Source organism: Myotis yumanensis, unplaced genomic scaffold, assembly GCF_028538775.1.
Source record: "Myotis yumanensis isolate MYYU_CA2020_CCGP unplaced genomic scaffold, mMyoYum1.0.hap1 SCAF_6, whole genome shotgun sequence".
NCBI lineage: Eukaryota > Metazoa > Chordata > Mammalia > Chiroptera > Vespertilionidae > Myotis > Myotis yumanensis.
This window is the reverse complement of record NW_027223757.1, coordinates 28198610-28217274: the sequence shown is the minus strand read 5'-3', so window position 1 is coordinate 28217274 and position 18665 is coordinate 28198610. Positions and strand designations below refer to the sequence as shown.

Below are 18665 nucleotides of genomic sequence, written 5' to 3'. Positions count from 1 at the left end.
GGGAGAGAGATGGAAACATCAATGAGGGAGAAACATCTATCGGCTGCCTCCTGCCTGCCCCCTACTGGGGATCCAGCCCACAACTCTGGCATTTGCACTGACCAGGAATGGAACCAGGGACCAAGGCTGAATCACAGAGCCACACCAGCAGGGCACTTTTAACATATCTTATTATAAAGATTCCCCAAAATGATACTGCTTATCCCTGAAGCTAATATTTCTTTACATATGGCAGTTCCCTTAGAATCCTGAAATTCCTGACCTAAAACTTTTATTTTATTCTTGTTATTGTGGGGGTCTTTTGGGTGCTACTATGGAAATATAAACTAAGGAAAGACCACAAGAAAATGGGACAGGATTGGATATTAATTGGATATAAAAGTGTTTACCATTCATGAAATGTGTATAGTAATGTGGCTGCACAGTCAGGAGTAAGCTCCTTTATTCATTCAGTTATTCACTCAATCGCATGAGTACCTACTATGTGCTGCATAAAATACAGGGTGCCCCCCCGACCACCAAAATGTATACACACTTTAACAGCTAATAGCTGTTAAATGAAAATAAAATGTATTTCAATAAACACTGCCTTTATAATTATTCAAAGTGTGTGTATACATTTTTTCTGGAACATCCTGTATGAGAGAAGTAACTACTGAAAGTGAGCAATAGAACCACCTTAGCCTCAATGATATCACAGCCTGAGGAAAATTTTCCAAATTATCCAAGAACACACTGACATGTCCATTCTCTCCATTTCCATGGAACACTCATATTAGCATTGACTCATTAGCATTATTGTCTGACACTATTATTTAACTCACTTTAAGATGTACGTGGGTTTAAGGAGGTGGGAGTATTAGGAAATCTCAAATAGAAAGGGTCTTCTGAGCCTAGAAGATAGTATCTGAGACTTCTGCATTCCCCCAGGGGCTCTAAGAGTTCAGGGCATTCAACTGAGTACATCATGGTGTAGTAAAGATCCTGGTAAAGGCATGCCGATGCACTCAACCTTCAAAAATAAAAGGCTCACTGTTGGCATGGAAACTTACACTAAACTTTAGGAAACAAAGGACATACACTCATTGCAGATAAATTTCCTACAAGTTTTTATTACTTACAATTCATCACCTTGTTCTTTTCCATAACTCTTTTCCCCATAAACTTCACTTTGGCTTCTGCTTGCTAGAACAACTGACACAATGAAGGCAGGTAAACCTGTTATAAAGAGACCACACCATGAGCAACTTTTCTAAAGCATCTGGAACTGCTTTTTAAGACTGATAATGGCCAGAAAAAAGAAAACACTTCATATCACAGAATCAAATTTCTTAGAGCTGGCAGCTTGGTTAAAATAACAAATAAATTCTCTTTGGTGTGGAACATCCAACTCAATTGTCAATGATCAAAACCTACTCTTAACTGACAGGTATGTAAATATCTGTTTGTTTTCTGGTACCCACTGGAGAGCCAGAAGCTGATTTATATTGAATCTAGGACCAGCAAATGTGGTTTCATTAATGATGCCTGTTAGACCAACTGTTAGTTCAGGCAGCACAGGAATTATAGCTCATTTTTCCCTTTTCTATATATAAAAAAGTCTTTAGAAAAAATGGGGGAGAAATACTGAGACCATAAAGTCTTTATAATCTTCCTTTTTTCTCTCAAGAGAGTCAACAAGTAAAGCAATTCCATGTATATTTCATTGAGAAAAATTACACTGTCCCAATTCCCTTAAAGATGCCTCCTAAAATTGTGAACATCTTGGAAATGGCTCATATTTCTACATTGCAATCTGAAAAAGAGATTTGTTAGAAAGCTCTAAAATGCCTGGTTTGATATAAAACCCAGATAAAGAAAGGAGCCCATTTGGAAGATCCCAAAGAGACTAATACAACCAACCATGTCTGGCTGAGAAATCACTAGACATTCAAGGAAAGAATTCTGTCAGTATTCTGGTTGCGCACACACAAAACCAACATTCTCTCTCTGGTTTCTAAGGCATGGGCATGTGTCTAGGGACGAGTGTAGCTAGGAGTCTGAGCCGGCCTTTATATTTTGAAACATAATGGAAATGCGCCACTGTCTGCCAGCTGCCTCTTCAGACTCGGGTGGGCTGGCTCAGGGCACAGGAAATAAGTTTGTGGTGACTCAGGGGCCAGAGGTTTTGCCTTTACTCCTGCATTTAGTGAGGCCTGTTGAACAGTTTTTACAAATATTATACTTCCTTAAGGTATTGCATCCACATCCTTTGCTAATTTGAAGTTTCTTTGAGCGATGCTATTCTCTCAAGACAGCATTTTCCTATGAGAACGTGGCAATTCCCAGGGAATTGAAAAGAAAGCCAGACATTTTGAGGATGCTCACCCCAGCCAATGATGCAGAATTTCAGGATGTATCGGCGAATGTAAGTGTTAAATACTTTCACCAGAGCAATGTACATGTGGATCGCTTCCAGCCCCATCCAGGTGAAGGTCGCGAGCAGGAAGAAGTGCAGCAGCGCCGCGATGGCGGTGCAGAGACCCACCACGTGAAAGGAGGTGATCCAGCCGTCCAGGAGGAAGCTGAGGTTCAGCAGCAGCAGCGCTGTGCTCAGGTTCATCAAGATCTTGGAGGGATAATCTCTTCGCAATTTTCTAAAACGGAAAAAAGGAAGATATGGAGAACGAATATTGTAAATAAAATTTTTTTAAGTACAGGCAGTAAATTCATATCTCACACAGCAATGCAATGGGTTAGCTTGCACCATCTCCAGGATCTGGTTCCATGAGGGGAGGGCTAATGATATTTGCAAGCATTTGGAAACTTAGAAAGATTTTATAAATATTAATTTTATTTCAAAATGGTCTCTAATTGTTTAAATAATTGCCAACTGGTATTTTTCAACAGCTTGGTATTTTTTAATCTAGAAAAACTATAGTCATAAAAATGGTATTTTTGTTAAAAATAATTTCCTTAAATTTTTTTTAAGTTTCTTGATTTTTAATGAGGTGAAGATTATTTTTAAAACAAAAATTTCTGTTTTAGGTCTAATGTTATAATATTTGTGAAGCAAATGTTTTCATCTTGTACCATGCAAAAAACAATGAATGCAATATTTATTTACTTATATGTTAATCATCTCTAACAGGTTTAAATGCATTTTATCAATAGACATATACTAATTATAAATTAAGACTCTATAGCTGGACAATTCATGCTGTATGACATATCTTAGAAGAAACCTGAACATTAAAACTGAACTACCCCACAGAGATTTGCAAAGTGCATGAAAGTTTTTAAAAGCTGAGGCAATTTCTTATTCACATTTTAGAATAGTTAGCACTGGGTTTGGCTGATAGAAAATACTTACTCAAAAGCAACATATGTCAGGAGAGTTGCTGCTGAAAAAATAGCAGATATTCCACATCCAATATAGGTGATGAAGGTGAGAATTCTAGTGTTTCTTGCATCTATCTGTGAGGCAGTTCCTTGAAGGTCCTATACAAAACATGGAAAGCAGCTGTGAGAATCTTTCTTTTCTAAGGATGCTTTTGTTTTATTAAGAAGTCCCTGGCTAGGACTTAGAATCTCAGCACAACCTTAGGAGTAAAAAACAGTGTAAATCAGTATTGAAATTTCCATTTAGTATACTCTTGTGGATCACTCCATGAAACAAAATATAGCAGTATTGAGGGAGTTACAGATGGTTCTTATCTATTACCTTGTTACCCAAGCTCTTTTCACAGTAGTATATCTTGAAGAGCAAAACCACTGGGTTCCCCAATAGAAACTGGAGAGGAGATGCACAATAGTTATCAAGCCCATTCTTAACATTTTCAGGGTTGGGGGCACAAGTTCAAATGGAAGCCCTTGTGGCCCTCATGGCCAAGCCCTTGGGTGAGTCCTTTGCCCAGTAGGGAGGAGCTCAGCCAGCGGACGACCAGAGGCTGGTGCTGCACTGTGGTTGTCAGGCTCTGAGAGTGGTGCTGAGGCTCCTAACTATGTTATCCCAAAGCTTGGTAGGTATGGGGTGGGGTGGTCTTTATCTCTTTTTTCATAAATGAGAATCCATTAAGACTTTTGGGGTCATAATTTTTATCTTTATAGACCTGAAAAGTACTACATAATTATAAGCTCATAATAAGATTTAAACAATTTTGAAGAAACTACTGATTATTCAAAGTAATGGGAAGCCAAACTTTGTTAAAGGAACCATGTAAAATGTTAGGGAGTGCATGTCGAGTAGAAAGAAGTAAATGCTTTCTAGCATATTAATAAGAAATATTCACTTCACTGTGTTGAGGCAGACTTGCAAAGTCTGGGCTTGGTAGAAAAACTGTTCTTTTCTTCCTTAATTGGGGCATTGGGATAGGGATAAATCTTGAGACCAACCACTCAATCCTGGTTGGAGGAGAAAGAAACCTCCATTATGCAGATGTTCTAAAACAGAGCTTTCTTGAAGAAGGGACATCCTCCAAAAAGAATATCTGATTTAAACTCTTAGGTGTTAAATTATGAAAAAATGTTTGTGTTTTAAGTTTTTCATTCTATTTTCTATTACTTTTCACCAAAAGGTCAATAAAACCTGCCAGTCACACGAAGGCCTCCAGTAAGGGGTGTTTGTTGTATGTACATGTGTGTGAAATGAAGACACAGACTTAGTTCCAGGTTTGGCTGATGTAGTAAGTAGCAGGGACAGCACCTCTGTGACACCAAGAAAGGCACAAAGTGACAGAATTCAGCAGGTGCATGGGCTCGGGGGGTCGGGGGCGGTTCTTCATCCTCTCTAGGAATCCCTCAAAACACTGCAGGAAGGGGGATCCTGTGTCACATGGGATGGTATTCGAGTCAGTGCCACTTGACTCACAGATAGGTGACTTCAACCAATATTTCAGTGACTCCAAGGTTTCATTAGGTCAGTGAAATGGTCTTGAGGAATCTCCAAGTGACTTGCCATTACTGCTTGAAAAACCTATGGCTCCTAACTAGGCCAGGCAGTTGACCTGCAAACCACAATTAAAGCCACAATTTAAAGTGTGAAGTAAGTAAAATAATGCTATTTACTGATGATACCAATTTATACCCCATTCTCATACTGTTTTGTATTTTTAGAGAATGAAAAGTATACAAACATTTATTCCTCTGAACTAGCCAACAATTCCCGATTGTTAAAAATATAAAAATCAGTCTTACTACAAAGAAATATAGAAGAACCATTAAATTCTTCATACATTTGTGTATTAGAAGATATAATTATGGGATCGGAGGTACATTTTTTAAAACTTCTCATCTGGCAAATGTGTCATGGAGCAATGTAGACTGGGGATTTCTTGTACGAGTGAGTAAATAGTTTGTAAATCAAGAAAGACTCTGAAGAAAGTCTTGGTGGTCTGGAAAGCTGAAAGGATGTGGGCACATTGCCAGAAAGGATAAATTCTGGAAAATTTTCCTTCCAGCAGTTTCTAAACTCACAAAACCAGCCAAGGTGGAAAGCGGAAGTATAGCACTAAAAATATGCATAGAGCCATCTGCATATAAAGCTAATTATTTAATCAGTCTACAATAGAAAAAGTCATACATAATCACAAACTCATAATTTAAACAATTTTGAAGAAACTACTGATTATTCAAAGTAATGCGAAGCTAAACTTTGTTACATATAAATTGTTTCTGAATAGCGAATTGTGTTACTGTTATCTATTATCTAATATCAGACTTACAACACAATCATGCTCAAACACACACACACCCGCACACAAATACAGCTGAAGTAATTAAATCAATTAAGCTAAAGCTTATATACCTGAATGAGTAATAGCACATTTTGTATATAATGAGTAATAATGCATAGGTGTTTTCTGAAAGAATGTTCTCATTTTTGAAGAAAAGAGAAAATGGAAGAAAACAGTATTTTTTTAAAATCACTTAGTGAAAACACACTACAGTTTAATTGTTCATTTTCATGCTCTGGCGGTAAAAGAAAAAATATATTTTGAGAAAGTTAAGAAGTTATTTTCTGTGATGATCACCCTTTTAAATGACTTGTTCTTATCCTTCAGAGCTTTTATGTACTGGGTTGTCAGGAAAATTACAACTCGCAGGATTACCATAGGACAATAGACATTTACATTGGCCGAGTGGATACATGAGCCAAATACTACATCACACGGTCCTCACAGCTTCCTCCCAGTCCCAAAGGAAGTGGGCGTAAGACTTAAGGGAGGGGATAAATGTAATCTGATGTCTGTGATTCCAATGCATACAGCTTTATTGCCTCAGCACACATTTCCCCCATCTTCCATTAAAAAACATATGTGCTCTGATCCCTTTATGGAAACTACACAGAAACAATGGCTCTGCTAGGATCTGAAGGGCACACTACAAGAAAAGTGTCCGCTGCCCTAGCTAGTTTGGCTCAGTGGATAGATCATTAGTCTGTGGATTGAAGGGTCCCGGGTTAGATTCCAGCCAAGGGCACATGCCTGGGTTGCGGGCTCGGTCCCCAGTGGGGGATGTGCAGGAGGCAGCCAATCAATGATTCTCTCTCATCATTGATGTTTCTATCTCTCTCTCCCTCTCCCTTCCTCTCTGAAATCAATAAAACACACACACACACACATATATCCACAAAAACTCAAGAATATCAGATATAAGTAAAGGTACAAGTCTGTGGATGAATTCAAAAGTTTCATGGTGATATTCTTGTTTCTAGAATTATTTATCAACACTGTTAATGCTATGGGAAAAAAAGTAGGTTCCTTTTCTGCAATTACTTTTCTATTTAAAAAATATTTTTATTGATTTCAGAGAGAAAGGGATAGGGATAGAGAAATATTAATATCAATGATGAGAGAGAATTGTTGATTGGCTGCACCCCACACTGGGGATCGAGCCCCACAACCTGGGAATGTGCCCTGACCAGGAATCAAAACCTGACCTCCTGGTTCATAGGATGATGCTCAACCACTGAGCCATGCCGGATGGGCACTTTTGTATATTTTTAATATATGATCTCTGTTACTTAGATTTTTCATTAAGAATCAAGATTCATAGTATAGATGAAAATTATCAGGAAATAATTCCCCAAACACATAAGCTCAAAAGGCTGACTCACACAAAAAAGTATGCCTTCCAAAATTATATTATTTCAAAATGAGTTTCAAAATCCTCCCCTACCATCAGAACTCCAAAGTGTGTGAGATGGTTACACAGGCAGATCGTCTCACTTGCGTCTGAATCTGTGTGAGCAACACATCCCGACGTGTTCCAAAATCCAGACCCTTCTGCAGGGGGAAGTCAGCAAACAATAAAAACAAGGCAGGTCAGTTCCTCCTCTATAATGGATGGCATCGTCTTTAGAGAAAATGCCTCCATATCTCCCGCCTACAGTTTATCTGTAGCATGCATACTATTTAAAGCTGAATATTTTTTTTAAAAAATTTATTTTTTAAAGTATTACAAATAGTAGCACATATGTCTCCTTTTTCCCCCCCATTGATCTTCCCCCAGCCTCCCCTACTCCCCTGGCACATGCCCCATCCCCTGCCCCCTGCCCCCAGTGTCTTGCGGACCTTGGTTATGCTTATATGCATGCATACAAGTCCTTCAGTTGATCTCTTACCTCCCACCCCCTCCAACCCTCCCCAGCCTTCAGATTTCTGGAATCTCAGAGTGTTAGTGCTGGGTGGGCAGCTAGAGATGATCTAGCCAGTGGTTTTCAAGTGTGTTCCACTGAAGTGCTTCAGGTGCTCTGCCAAACTTTGATTCAAGTTTAATTTCTAGTATATTATAAGACAGACTTTCCTAAAAGGGAATATTCCTTTTCAAACACGTTATATACGGATGAAATCTCTAGAAATCAACTGTTTTCCCCCCTGGGGTCAGTCAGTCTATGTTTTCGTGATGACATGAGAACAGGAAGGCCTTTCTTGGAACATGTTAGCATGGACATGGCAGTGGTGCATAGTGGCAACTTCCGATAAATGCCTTTAATACATCTGTCCTGACTTATATACTATGCTGTGGAATATGAGCAACTCACACATTTGAAGAATGTTTTAAGAATGGAAGATAATATCATTTTAAATTATGTATCTAGTAAATCAGGAACTTTTCAAAACTGTGCAACTAAAAATTAAACAAAAAAAACCGTCCAGCTGTGATAGAGTATCGAGGAAAGAGGTCTGGACATCTGCAGGCCACATCTCTGAAAGAAGCAGGATAATCCCAATGGGGACCCCAAAGGAAGGTGACCCTTAGGGGGTAGAAGTGGGAGGTTTCATCTCTGATCCTTCCCTTCAAAGAGATCTCCACACCTTACACCTCATGATCGAACTCTGAATTTTGCCTTTGTCTCCTGATTGTCAAACATCATTCAGGAGGCAGCTCACTTGTTCCCAGTGGTAGACAGCTATTATAACCATCCCTATCTTTCAGCCCTGCGGTGGGCTTTCTCCCATACTCTGAGGGCCGCAAGCTGGATTTCTAGTTATATGCCTTATGCACACCGCAAAACCTCCTCAGAAGTGTCCTAGAAGAGTGAGACCAAAATGTTCACCTACAATGGCAATACAAATGTTACTCTATTTTATAAATAACTGAACTTAAAGAGGTTTGAATTTTTAAAGAGCCACACCTTTCTATTTCCTCTTGCAATGAATAAAAAGTTTTAGAAATTAGAATTTAGTTCCCAAGCTACCCAAACTAAAATTTTCAGCTCAGTTGCTATCACACTTACATTGTGACTCACTCTGGTTTGGGGTGGAATGAAAGGATACGGGGGTGTCTAACAAGTTTAAAAGTCAGTTGTTATTAAGATAGCCAATATATTTGAAAACTTACCATTTTTGTTCAGATCCCAGAAGGCACAGATGGGATTAGGCACGGCCTATATTAACATAAGAATAAAATATGAAGTTGTGTTTAAAATAAATGGAAAAATCCTATGATTTGGATATGGGAAAAGAGTAAAATGCTAAGGTTTGCACAAAGAAATGGGTCAGCATTAGTCATACCAACAGCACCTACGAATGACAGGCAATCCAGGGGTAACCTCCTCTCACACAGACTTCAGGTGGAAATCAACTCTAACCGCATGAGGAATTGTGTTACTCATTTACCTAAAGTTTACTATGTATGCCCCATCATAAAATGCTGTGCATTTAGCAAAACTCTTTACACTGTAATTTTACTTCCTCTTTAAACTTCTCCTTTATGTCTAGTATAACCCCAAAGAATTGAAATTAGGGACTCAAATAGGTATTTGCACACCCATGTTCACAGCAATATTATTCACAATTGCCACAGGTAAAAGAAATCAAAGAGTCCATGGATGGAAAAATGCATAAACAAAATGAGGGAGCTATGTATGTATGTATGTATGTATGTATGTATGTATATCTGCAATGGAATATTATTCAGACTTAAAGAGGGAGGGAATTCTGACACATGCTATATATAATATGGGTGAATCTTGAAAATATTATGTTAGGTGAAATAAGCTAGTAACAAAAGGACACACACTGTATGATTCCACTTACATGAGGAATCTAGAGCAGTTACATTCAGAGACAGAGAGCAGAATGGTGGTTGCCTGGGGCTGGGGCTGGGGAGGGGCAAGGGGAGTTATTCTATGGGTGCAGTTTCAGTGAGAATATGAAATAGCTCTGAAGATGCACGTGGTGATGGTTTCAGAACAATGTGAATGTACTCAATGTCACCAAACTGTGTCCTTAAAAATAGTAAAATTTGTTTTGTATATTTTACCACAATAAAAAAAAAAAATTGTTACGGATAAAGGAGCTGGGAGCTGAAACAAAGGAGGCCAGAAGGTAAAACGAGGAGGTCGAGGGTTTCGTGACAGAGCAGAACTAGTGAGTAGATGACTTAACTTCCAAGCCTTGGTCCTTATCAGCCAGCTCACTTCCGCCCGCCTTCCTGCCTGCCTAATAAATGGTGGAATCGTGACTGGGACCCTCCATAAGAAGGGGACTAACCCGTGCCTGGACCACCTGCGATAACACAAACCCTCATGTAATTTTTTCATATAAACAGATGATTACCAGGGTAATATAGCAATTAAGAAAGCATTTGCCACCGAAACCGGTTTGGCTCAGTAGATAGAGAGTCGGCCTGCGGACTGAGGGGTCCCAGGTTCGATTCCGGTCAGGGGCATGTGCCTGGGTTGCCAGCACATCCCCAGTGGGGGATGTGCAGGAGGCGGCTGATCGATGTTTCTCTCTCATCGATGTTTCTAACTATATATCTCTCTCCCTTCCTCTCTGTAAAAAATCAATAAAATATATTTAAATTTGCCAAGATTTTAGATAACGGTTAACCTCTCAAAACTTAAGTCAACCCTGTTACCCCGCTGTGCTCTCTGTAGCAATGATCTTGACCTTAAAAAACAACCAAATGCCAGGTGGGAGGGGGTCTGGAGGGCTGGGTGGAAAAGGTGGAGGGATTAAGAAGTACAAATTGGGGATGTAAAGTACAGTACAGGAAACACAGTCAAGAATACTGTAATAACTATGTATGGTGCCAGGGGGGTTCTAAATTTATCAGGGTTATCTAATCACTGGGTTGTACACCTGAAACTAATATAATATTGTATGTCAACTGTGATTGAAAAATATATTAAAGTTAAAAAAACAAAACTTTTAATGGCAGGATAGTACAACTGCATCTACATCTAATTTATCTCAAGTGATATACATCATTTCTTAGCAACAGGTGCCCTTTTCTTCACTCCCGTTCTCCTTCCGATTATTGAGTCCTAGATAAGACAGATTTTCCTTGATTGCCACCATTTCATGTGATATTAGAGCTCTACGTGTTTATCCATTCCCCCCTTTCAGGAAAATTGTTCCCTTCCAAAAAAGTGTCAGTTACTTGTTTTCATGCAAAAGAAACATCCCCATCTTTCCCTGAAACAGTCTGCTTCGACGCCATCACTATTTGCAGTGTTTTCTTACCTGGTTTCGTGTGTGTTTGATTTTAATTTGAACTGGATCCTTCAGGTTCTGGACGGTAATGTTTCCAATACTGCATGCCATCACATAACTCACTAAGGTGCCTTTCTTGGTCTCTACATCCTTGTAAAGAAAAAAAAATGTGTATTAGTCAAAAGTACACACTTTTATTCCGCTGTTCCAAAATAAGCAAGCTGTCAGCACTTTTTACACTTAAGATCTTGAATTATAGAACATCCTGTTTATAAGTTCGAATCGCTGCCTTTCCTGAAAGGGCTTTGCTATTTCCCTTATTATAATAAATACATTTGAGAGAACATTCTGAGCCAGAGCAGCAGGCGATAGCCATAAAACTTCATCTTGATGGCTGTGACAGAGGCCAGCCAGTTACCATCTGAAACAATGCACCGCCATAAATAATATAAACTCATAAAAAGCTGTGAAACAATTAGGTCACTTCCCTGCCCTAGAAAACAGATGAAGTCGTTTTCCTTTGGAGAAGCATGAAGAAAAGATGTTGTGGAAAATAAAACCAATTCATCTTTCACACCCAGGCTGAAAGCCGGACGGGTTTACTGATGTGCCCTACATGTAATGGGGTGAAGCTCCATTCAGACATCCACCTTCTCTGACTCCATACTTTCTGTAGCTTCCACTTCAGAGACAAGGTTGCCAGGAATCCAATTAGTCAATCTGCTCAGAACGATTGGGACCACAGACTCTCCAACGAGATACCTCAACTTTCTTCTTCCCCTTGTGTTTCTTGTCAAACCTCCTGAAATTCCCTATTGCAGTTTATAAACACAGTTGTTTGGAATAATTATAGGATTTCCTCTATGCCAAATGGATCTCAGCATCTAGAATATAGCTTTTTATTACTTTTGTGTGGTCATTCTCAATAAGTCGGCTATTGTTTGGGGATACTCGGCCTTTCCTTTAAAAAAACAAACCTCGAATTGTGTTCACTATGTGAAGAGAGAAGCATAGAACCCTTAAATTTGCTTTACTCTGCTATGCATTCACTTTAAAAAACACACATATATTTCCTAACAAAACATTGACAGGGAAATGCCAAAGGAGAAGGAATAGATGGTGTGGAGAAGGTAAGTCTCAAAATGAAATAGTGACAGGTTTTTACAACTCTAACAGTTGTCCTAAACCTTTCCTGCTGGGCTCAACCTGCCCCCTAAATCGACACCCGCCCTGGCCGAACCACCATTCACATTTTGTGATACCTACTGCATTTTATGTTTTGTTTTAAAGGTGACATTACTGTAAGTCTCAAATAATTTTCACAAATGCAGTTTTTTGTGTATTCATAGCTATTAAATCCTTCCGAGTAATGACGGGTAATTACATTTTTAATCTACTCAAAAATTTTATAAAGCTTGTTCCTAACACATTTACTGGTAAATTTTTAAAGTTTGGTGATGAATTACTATAAATTATTCCATGTTATTCCTTTTACTTACTGGTGGTCTACTTTGCCGTTGTTCCACATATGACATGCAGGGCAGACCTGTTAGAAACCAGTCAAGTCTCCTTGAGACTGGCCACTTTCTCTTACATAGGTCTCTCTGTTTGATAGACACTGGTATCTTCAATATAATAGATAAGTTTTTTTTTTAAGGGCTGAGTAAAATTGCCCTAGATGGGGTTGTGCTTTCAAAGGCAATCGGAGGTCACCAGTGTTTGCTGGCAGTGGACTTCCTAGTATACAGAAATGATGCCAATAAAAATGATAATATGTGCTTAGCACAATGCCACCCCAATCTGGGAATGTGTGAAGGCCAAAGTTCATTGGAAATACTAATGGGAAAACTGATTAAAGCCAAGAATGCTGCTCATTATGTAAACAGTGCTTCCTGTTGAATTAAAACAAAACAAAACAAAACCTTTCCTTTGGCACATGATTTCTTTAACTCTGAAGATCTAAACTGCTGGAGAGTTTTTAATAAAATATTTAACAAAAGGAATGGTAAAGAGTAACTTCTCCATAAATTCCATTTATACTTGTATCATGCAAGTCTTAATCTAATATCTGATTTATTAAAAATATTTAAATGAACGCATCTATTCATAAGCATGCAATTATCTGTAATCAAATAAAAAACTTAACATGTTTAATTTTTCAAAATATAGTAGGTTAATTTTTCTACGTCATGATACAATTCCATGGAAGCTAAACTTTTATTTCCCTTTAGAGCAAAGGAACTCAATTTGCAATGGAAAAAATAACAGTTTAATGATTACTTACCTGAAAAAGTCCAGTTTTATTGAAGAAAGTAAACTGTGCTCTTTTAACTAATACAGAATTTTCTTGACTTAAGTTCTCAAGTAAGTTTAGAGGCAAAATTACAGAAGCCAATGGATCCATATGTCTGCTCTCAAAATCCATCTGTCACACACGGGGATAAATTGGTAGAGTAATCACCATGAAATCACAATGATAACTTACTGCAAGTATCACCTTGGCTAGGACCAGGGCTGCCCTTTCCCTCCACCTGTCACTGCCCTCCTGGTGAATCCCCTATGGACAAAGGCATGCATCTCACTGGTTTTCCCATATGTAGCAAAACAGGAAATGCATGGATTTTAACTAAGACAACTGAGAAATTTAAAAATCAGTTAACATTTCCAAATATAAGAGTTAGATTTACATTAATATATATTTTTAAAATATATTTTACAGATTTAAGAGAGAGAGGAAAGGAGGGGGAGGAGGAGGGGGAGAGGGAGAGAGAAACACAGATCAGTTGCCTCATGCACGTGCCCTGACCAGTATCAAACTCACAACCCAAGGATGTGCCCTAATGGGAATCTAACTGTTGACATTTTGGTGCACAGGATGAGGCACAACCTACTGAGGCACTGCAGCCAGGGTGACAATAAATTTTGAGCTTTCTCAAAACATGCAGTGAAAAATAATTACCAAAAAAAGAGAGTTGATTTGTTTGACTGCTGAGAATGAGTATTACCACATAGAGAAGCAGCTGAAATTTTATGAACACTTGGATGCCATTTTTCCTGAGCCCACAGATCAGGCCCAAGAGTGTTTGCTAGCAAATGGACTTGGAATGAGACAGAGGCTGACCGAGTTTTCACTCTTAAAATGTCAAATAGAGTTACCCTGAAGAGCCCCGAGTCTAAAGCAGAATAAATTCTTCCTCACATCCAGATTTGTAAATATTTTATCTTGGCTTTTCTCCACAGTTAAGGAGTATGCCATGCCACCGTGTGTCTTCCCATGTTAAGGGCACTGTTTCAATTCTTTCCTTTGCCCACGCGTCTAACACTGTCTAGCACACAGTAGACACTTAAACGCTATTTGCCCAAGTGGCACTTGAGCAGGTCGGATAGGGCTTCATTATTCTGGCCCCAGCTTTCCTGTCCAGCCTCACTATCACCTGCCTTCCCAACCTTCCACATCATTGGTTCTTAAAGCACGATCCTCAGACCAACGGTATCGGCCATACCTGGGGACGCATTAAAACTGCAAATTTTTGAGATCCACCTTGGGCCAATTAAATTAGAATCCCTGGGAATGGGATCCCACCCTCTGTTTTGACAAGTTCTTCAGGTTTCTAATTATAACCCTCACCTGGGAAAGCCACTGGCAAAGAGAATACACCATGCTTCTTCCCACTTTTGGGCCCTTAATAAAGTTCTTTCTTCTTGATGAACTTATTCCCAATCCCCATTCCCAAAAGGGTGGACCCCACTAGTGCTTTCATACTTAGTTCTGCTATCACCTGAAGGTAAACTGCCTACCTCTATCATCTAGGTTCTGAAAGTATATTCCCTCTGTGTGGCCACATACCGTAGTTGGCATTCCAACTTTCTGCCATCCCTCAGACCAGCGTCTCCTTGAAGAGCAACTTGTAGGTGATCATAAAGTGTTTATCTATCTAATTAGTTAAAGTTAAAGAAACTACTGTACTAGCTCATACCTGAAAATATGACTCATTATTTTTTGGAAGACTGATGCTAAAATTTAAAACTTCACTAGTCTGTGGAGATAGGGATGATATTCCAAGAGCCAAATTCCGAGTTGTAATATTCACACGTGGTGTGCTGTTTAGGTCTATCTTGAAAGCCAATTCATCAATTGTTTTTAAAGCTCTAAAGAAATGAAAAATAATACCACCATTAAGTGACATGTTTTAGGTACCTGCACACATATGATTTGTTGCCAGACAAGATACAAACCAAAAAATAATTGTGTATTTATGTCTGATCTCACAAAATTACCCAAACCACAATAATAGCACTTAATACACAGAATCATAGTGATAAATACATCTTCAAGAGAAAAATATAGGCTTTAAGGAAAAATCAACAATTAAATCATACTAAACAAAGTCTGATTTTTACCTATTTTAGTCTTTCTTTTCTCATATAAAGAATATGTGTCCTACTCACAACTGAGTAAGAATCAATGAAAATAATGTGTAAAAGTATTTTTTGAACTACAAAAAACTGTAAGAAATAGTTTGTAATTATTATGTAGCTAAGGTAAGTTATCTACATAATAATTCATTTGAACAAATATATAATTTTTATCAAAGAAATTTCATTGAAAGGAAGGAGATAGGTAAAATTAAGTATCTTAATAGCAATATCTTAAGTAAAATAATTAGAAAAAAATTAAATTATATAAAAATAGGTACATTTTCTCCCTTAGACTTTTTCATTTCAGAAGTACAATAACATGTCTGTGGTAATTCTATATCACAGTTCATAGGAGAATGACTCACACTGACCAAGTTATGCCTTAAAGTTATGAGTTGAGTGTTTCTTAAGTGTCTCCATTACAAGCAAAAAGAGGGAGGGGTGCTATAAATGAATATTTGTGATAATTTATTAATCTATTGAAGTAAACCCAGTTAACATTTTTCAGATGCAAATGACATACTGATTATGCTCTTCTGGGATTATTTAATATCTTGCCAGATGACAATCCTAATATTTTTTTAAATTATATAACTAAAAAAAAAAAAAAAGAAACTTCGAAGTTCACTTTGTGAATGATCTTGGGAAATATCAATGGATCTTCTAGAGATTTAAATGATGAGATCTTGGGCAAAAAGCATTCAGATATGTGAGAAATTATATAACAACACATGCACCCAATAAATTTACTCTCCAGAAAAAACTTACTCAGAAGATGACTCAATCAAGTCACTGTCTGAACTGCTTAAGATATTAGAAAATATGTTCATTATAGTTGAGCCAAGATTTATATCAATATTTTCTTCTTTATTCACAAGTTTTTTGACCTGGTCTACAATGCTGGTAATATTGGCCGAATTTAAGGTCTGTCCATCACCAGTTAAATTTAAAATCTGATTGGCAACTTCATTTGCTTCCCCTAAAAAAGACAGAAAAAACAACATATCAAGTTTTACCTATTTTTTAAAATCATTTCCAGGATTTAAAAAAAGTGTGTTATTTAACTTCATAGTTTAAGCAGCATATCAAGTTTTCTGTGTATACCCCCTCCTAACAATCCTCACAGAGCAATATTTCTTCACACACAAACTAACTTCTTTCTTTAGTAATACACAAATTGTGCCCTTAAGCACATATTGGTGAGACCAATATTCACATGTAGTTCTAATAGAAATGGACCCAGAATAAATGATTATTTGCTATTTAAAATAATACAAAACTATAAAACATTGATATGAATATCAATGTGTATATTATTTTTGTTTTCTCTAAAAATGTTAAACAGTTTTTAGAATGAATACAACAGGAAATCAGAATGAGAAAAAAAAGTATGTTTTACCTTAAGTAAGTGAAATTTATCATTTGCTAGCTTTTAATATTACAATAGTATCACATGGCAGAAGAGCATGTCTGAAGAGGATGAAAACCATGAAGTATGAGGTCATTTCCATTTGTCTTTGAGAACGGAAGAAAATCATTCACTTACTTGTACAATTGGAAATATCAGGATCCCCCCAGTAGATTAAAGATGTGTTGGAAAGGTCACGATGACTATGAACCAAAAAAAAAGTATTTCAAATATTTGGCATAAATGACATAACTGACAAAATTAGGTAATGAAAAGTTTTAGAATTTGCCTTGATATCTATGTGTTTCATTTGAAAATAAAAGTATAATATACTGAAATAAAACTCCTTTTAAAAAATTCTTATTGGGAAAAAAAAATCAAGTGCATGTCTCATGGAAACAAAACACTAGCAAGAGCCTGTAGGCTAATCTAGGTACATCAGGTTACTAAGGCTAAAGCCATATTTGCTAACATGGGTCAAGTACTGCTTTAAGAACTTTCCAGGTAAAATCTGACATTGATTTCATATAACTCTGTAGAGCAGAGTACAGTCCACATTTCATAGATGAGAACACAGACTAAAGTAAGTCAAGGGATTTCCAAGGTCTCAACCAGGAAGAGACAGAGAGAGCCATGCTTCACACTCAGGTCAATGTCTACAGACCCCTTGTCCTCCTACCATGTGTGAAACACAGTAGTAGGAGCAAAGTTTCTGTTTCCAAAGCCCCCCACCAACAAAACCCTAATTTGGAGTGCGGTTGAGGGTGAAGAACTGGATTTGACTTGTAGTTGACCTGTGGTTTCTGTTAAACATTCAGGGAAAATCTCTACCCTGACAGCCCCCATTAGCAAATTGCCCTGACCCAGATCCTATCTTTATTCCCTCTTTGGCTGCCTCTTCCCCCTCCAACAATAGCTATCCCAGGTAATTAAAAAAGTCTTGGAATTTCACATGCATGGCCAAAGGCTGTCAGCTAGCTTGGTTCATCCATATATAAGGTGCTTTGCTCTAGAGATACCCTCTGGCTTCCAAATGTCTCCATCTTTCTTTGGAGAAGGCTAAATTCAAACGTTGCCTGGAGTAAAAACGCTTTTATCGGTAACCTGCCTCATCCTTACCTCTCACGGAGGTTATCATTTAGGCACACATAGAGATTCTTGCCCTTCTTTCTAAACAATAAACAATGCCTGGGAAATGTGGTGCAACATGTGGAACCCTGGGAAGGTATGATGATGTGAACTTTGCTGGCAAAAGTCAATGAAGGTATTACCAGGTCCGCGAAGCAGAAAAGCCCGGCTTCCCTGGACAGGGATGCCTGTATTCAGAAGGTAGGATGACTGGCCAGTAAAAGCCTTTGGGTTTCTCCTCCGCAGGACATGTGCCTTTATGAATATAAGAACCAACATGAGAAACATTAATCTATTCTTTGAAGTTAGAGGTGCAAGATGACAGCAAGATAGCAATGCTGCTAATTAGGTATTTATTTCATGTACCACCAAATTACTAGATTTTTGTGTTCTGAATTTGTAAAAATCTGAAATTAGAAATTTGGAAAAATAACCATGTACTCCATTTCAGATGCAAAAATTATTACAGCTTACACAACCATCAAATAAAACCATACACTTAAGAGAATATATCACTCTAAAGGAAATCATTAGCAGGTAAAATGAGTACAATAAAGGTTTATTAAAAAAACACTATATAAAATGAAAACGGTCCTGAAAACTTCAAAATGTAAATTCTCCTCTGATCTTTTTTCAAAGGGGAAAGCCTATAAAATAATGTCATCATTGAGTTGTGGGGATATTTTCTGGAAAAGTCTCCAGCTGCTCTGAAAGCATCTTCTGCCTATTAGTTTGCTGGGGGAATGGCAAGAAGACACCTGTGTGCCCTAGCTGACTTGGCTCAG

General features: G+C 37.9%; 1 protein-coding gene across 6 annotated transcripts in view; it reads right to left on the bottom strand.

Moving 5' to 3' along the window:
* ADGRG6 (adhesion G protein-coupled receptor G6) overlaps positions 1–18665 on the bottom strand; it is a 134654-nt gene that overhangs the window by 20245 nt on the left and 95744 nt on the right. For all 6 annotated transcript variants that reach the window (XM_070417804.1, XM_070417805.1, XM_070417806.1 and 3 more), the window contains 11 exons: positions 18024–18135; positions 16891–16955; positions 16113–16323; positions 14903–15074; positions 13210–13350; positions 10956–11075; positions 8824–8869; positions 7159–7265; positions 3353–3480; positions 2368–2636; positions 1122–1218 (listed from right to left, as the gene is read on the bottom strand). In XM_070417804.1, coding sequence (XP_070273905.1) covers positions 1122–1218; positions 2368–2636; positions 3353–3480; positions 7159–7265; positions 8824–8869; positions 10956–11075; positions 13210–13350; positions 14903–15074; positions 16113–16323; positions 16891–16955; positions 18024–18135 — 1468 coding nt within the window. The remainder of the gene's footprint in view (positions 1–1121; positions 1219–2367; positions 2637–3352; positions 3481–7158; positions 7266–8823; positions 8870–10955; positions 11076–13209; positions 13351–14902; positions 15075–16112; positions 16324–16890; positions 16956–18023; positions 18136–18665) is intronic.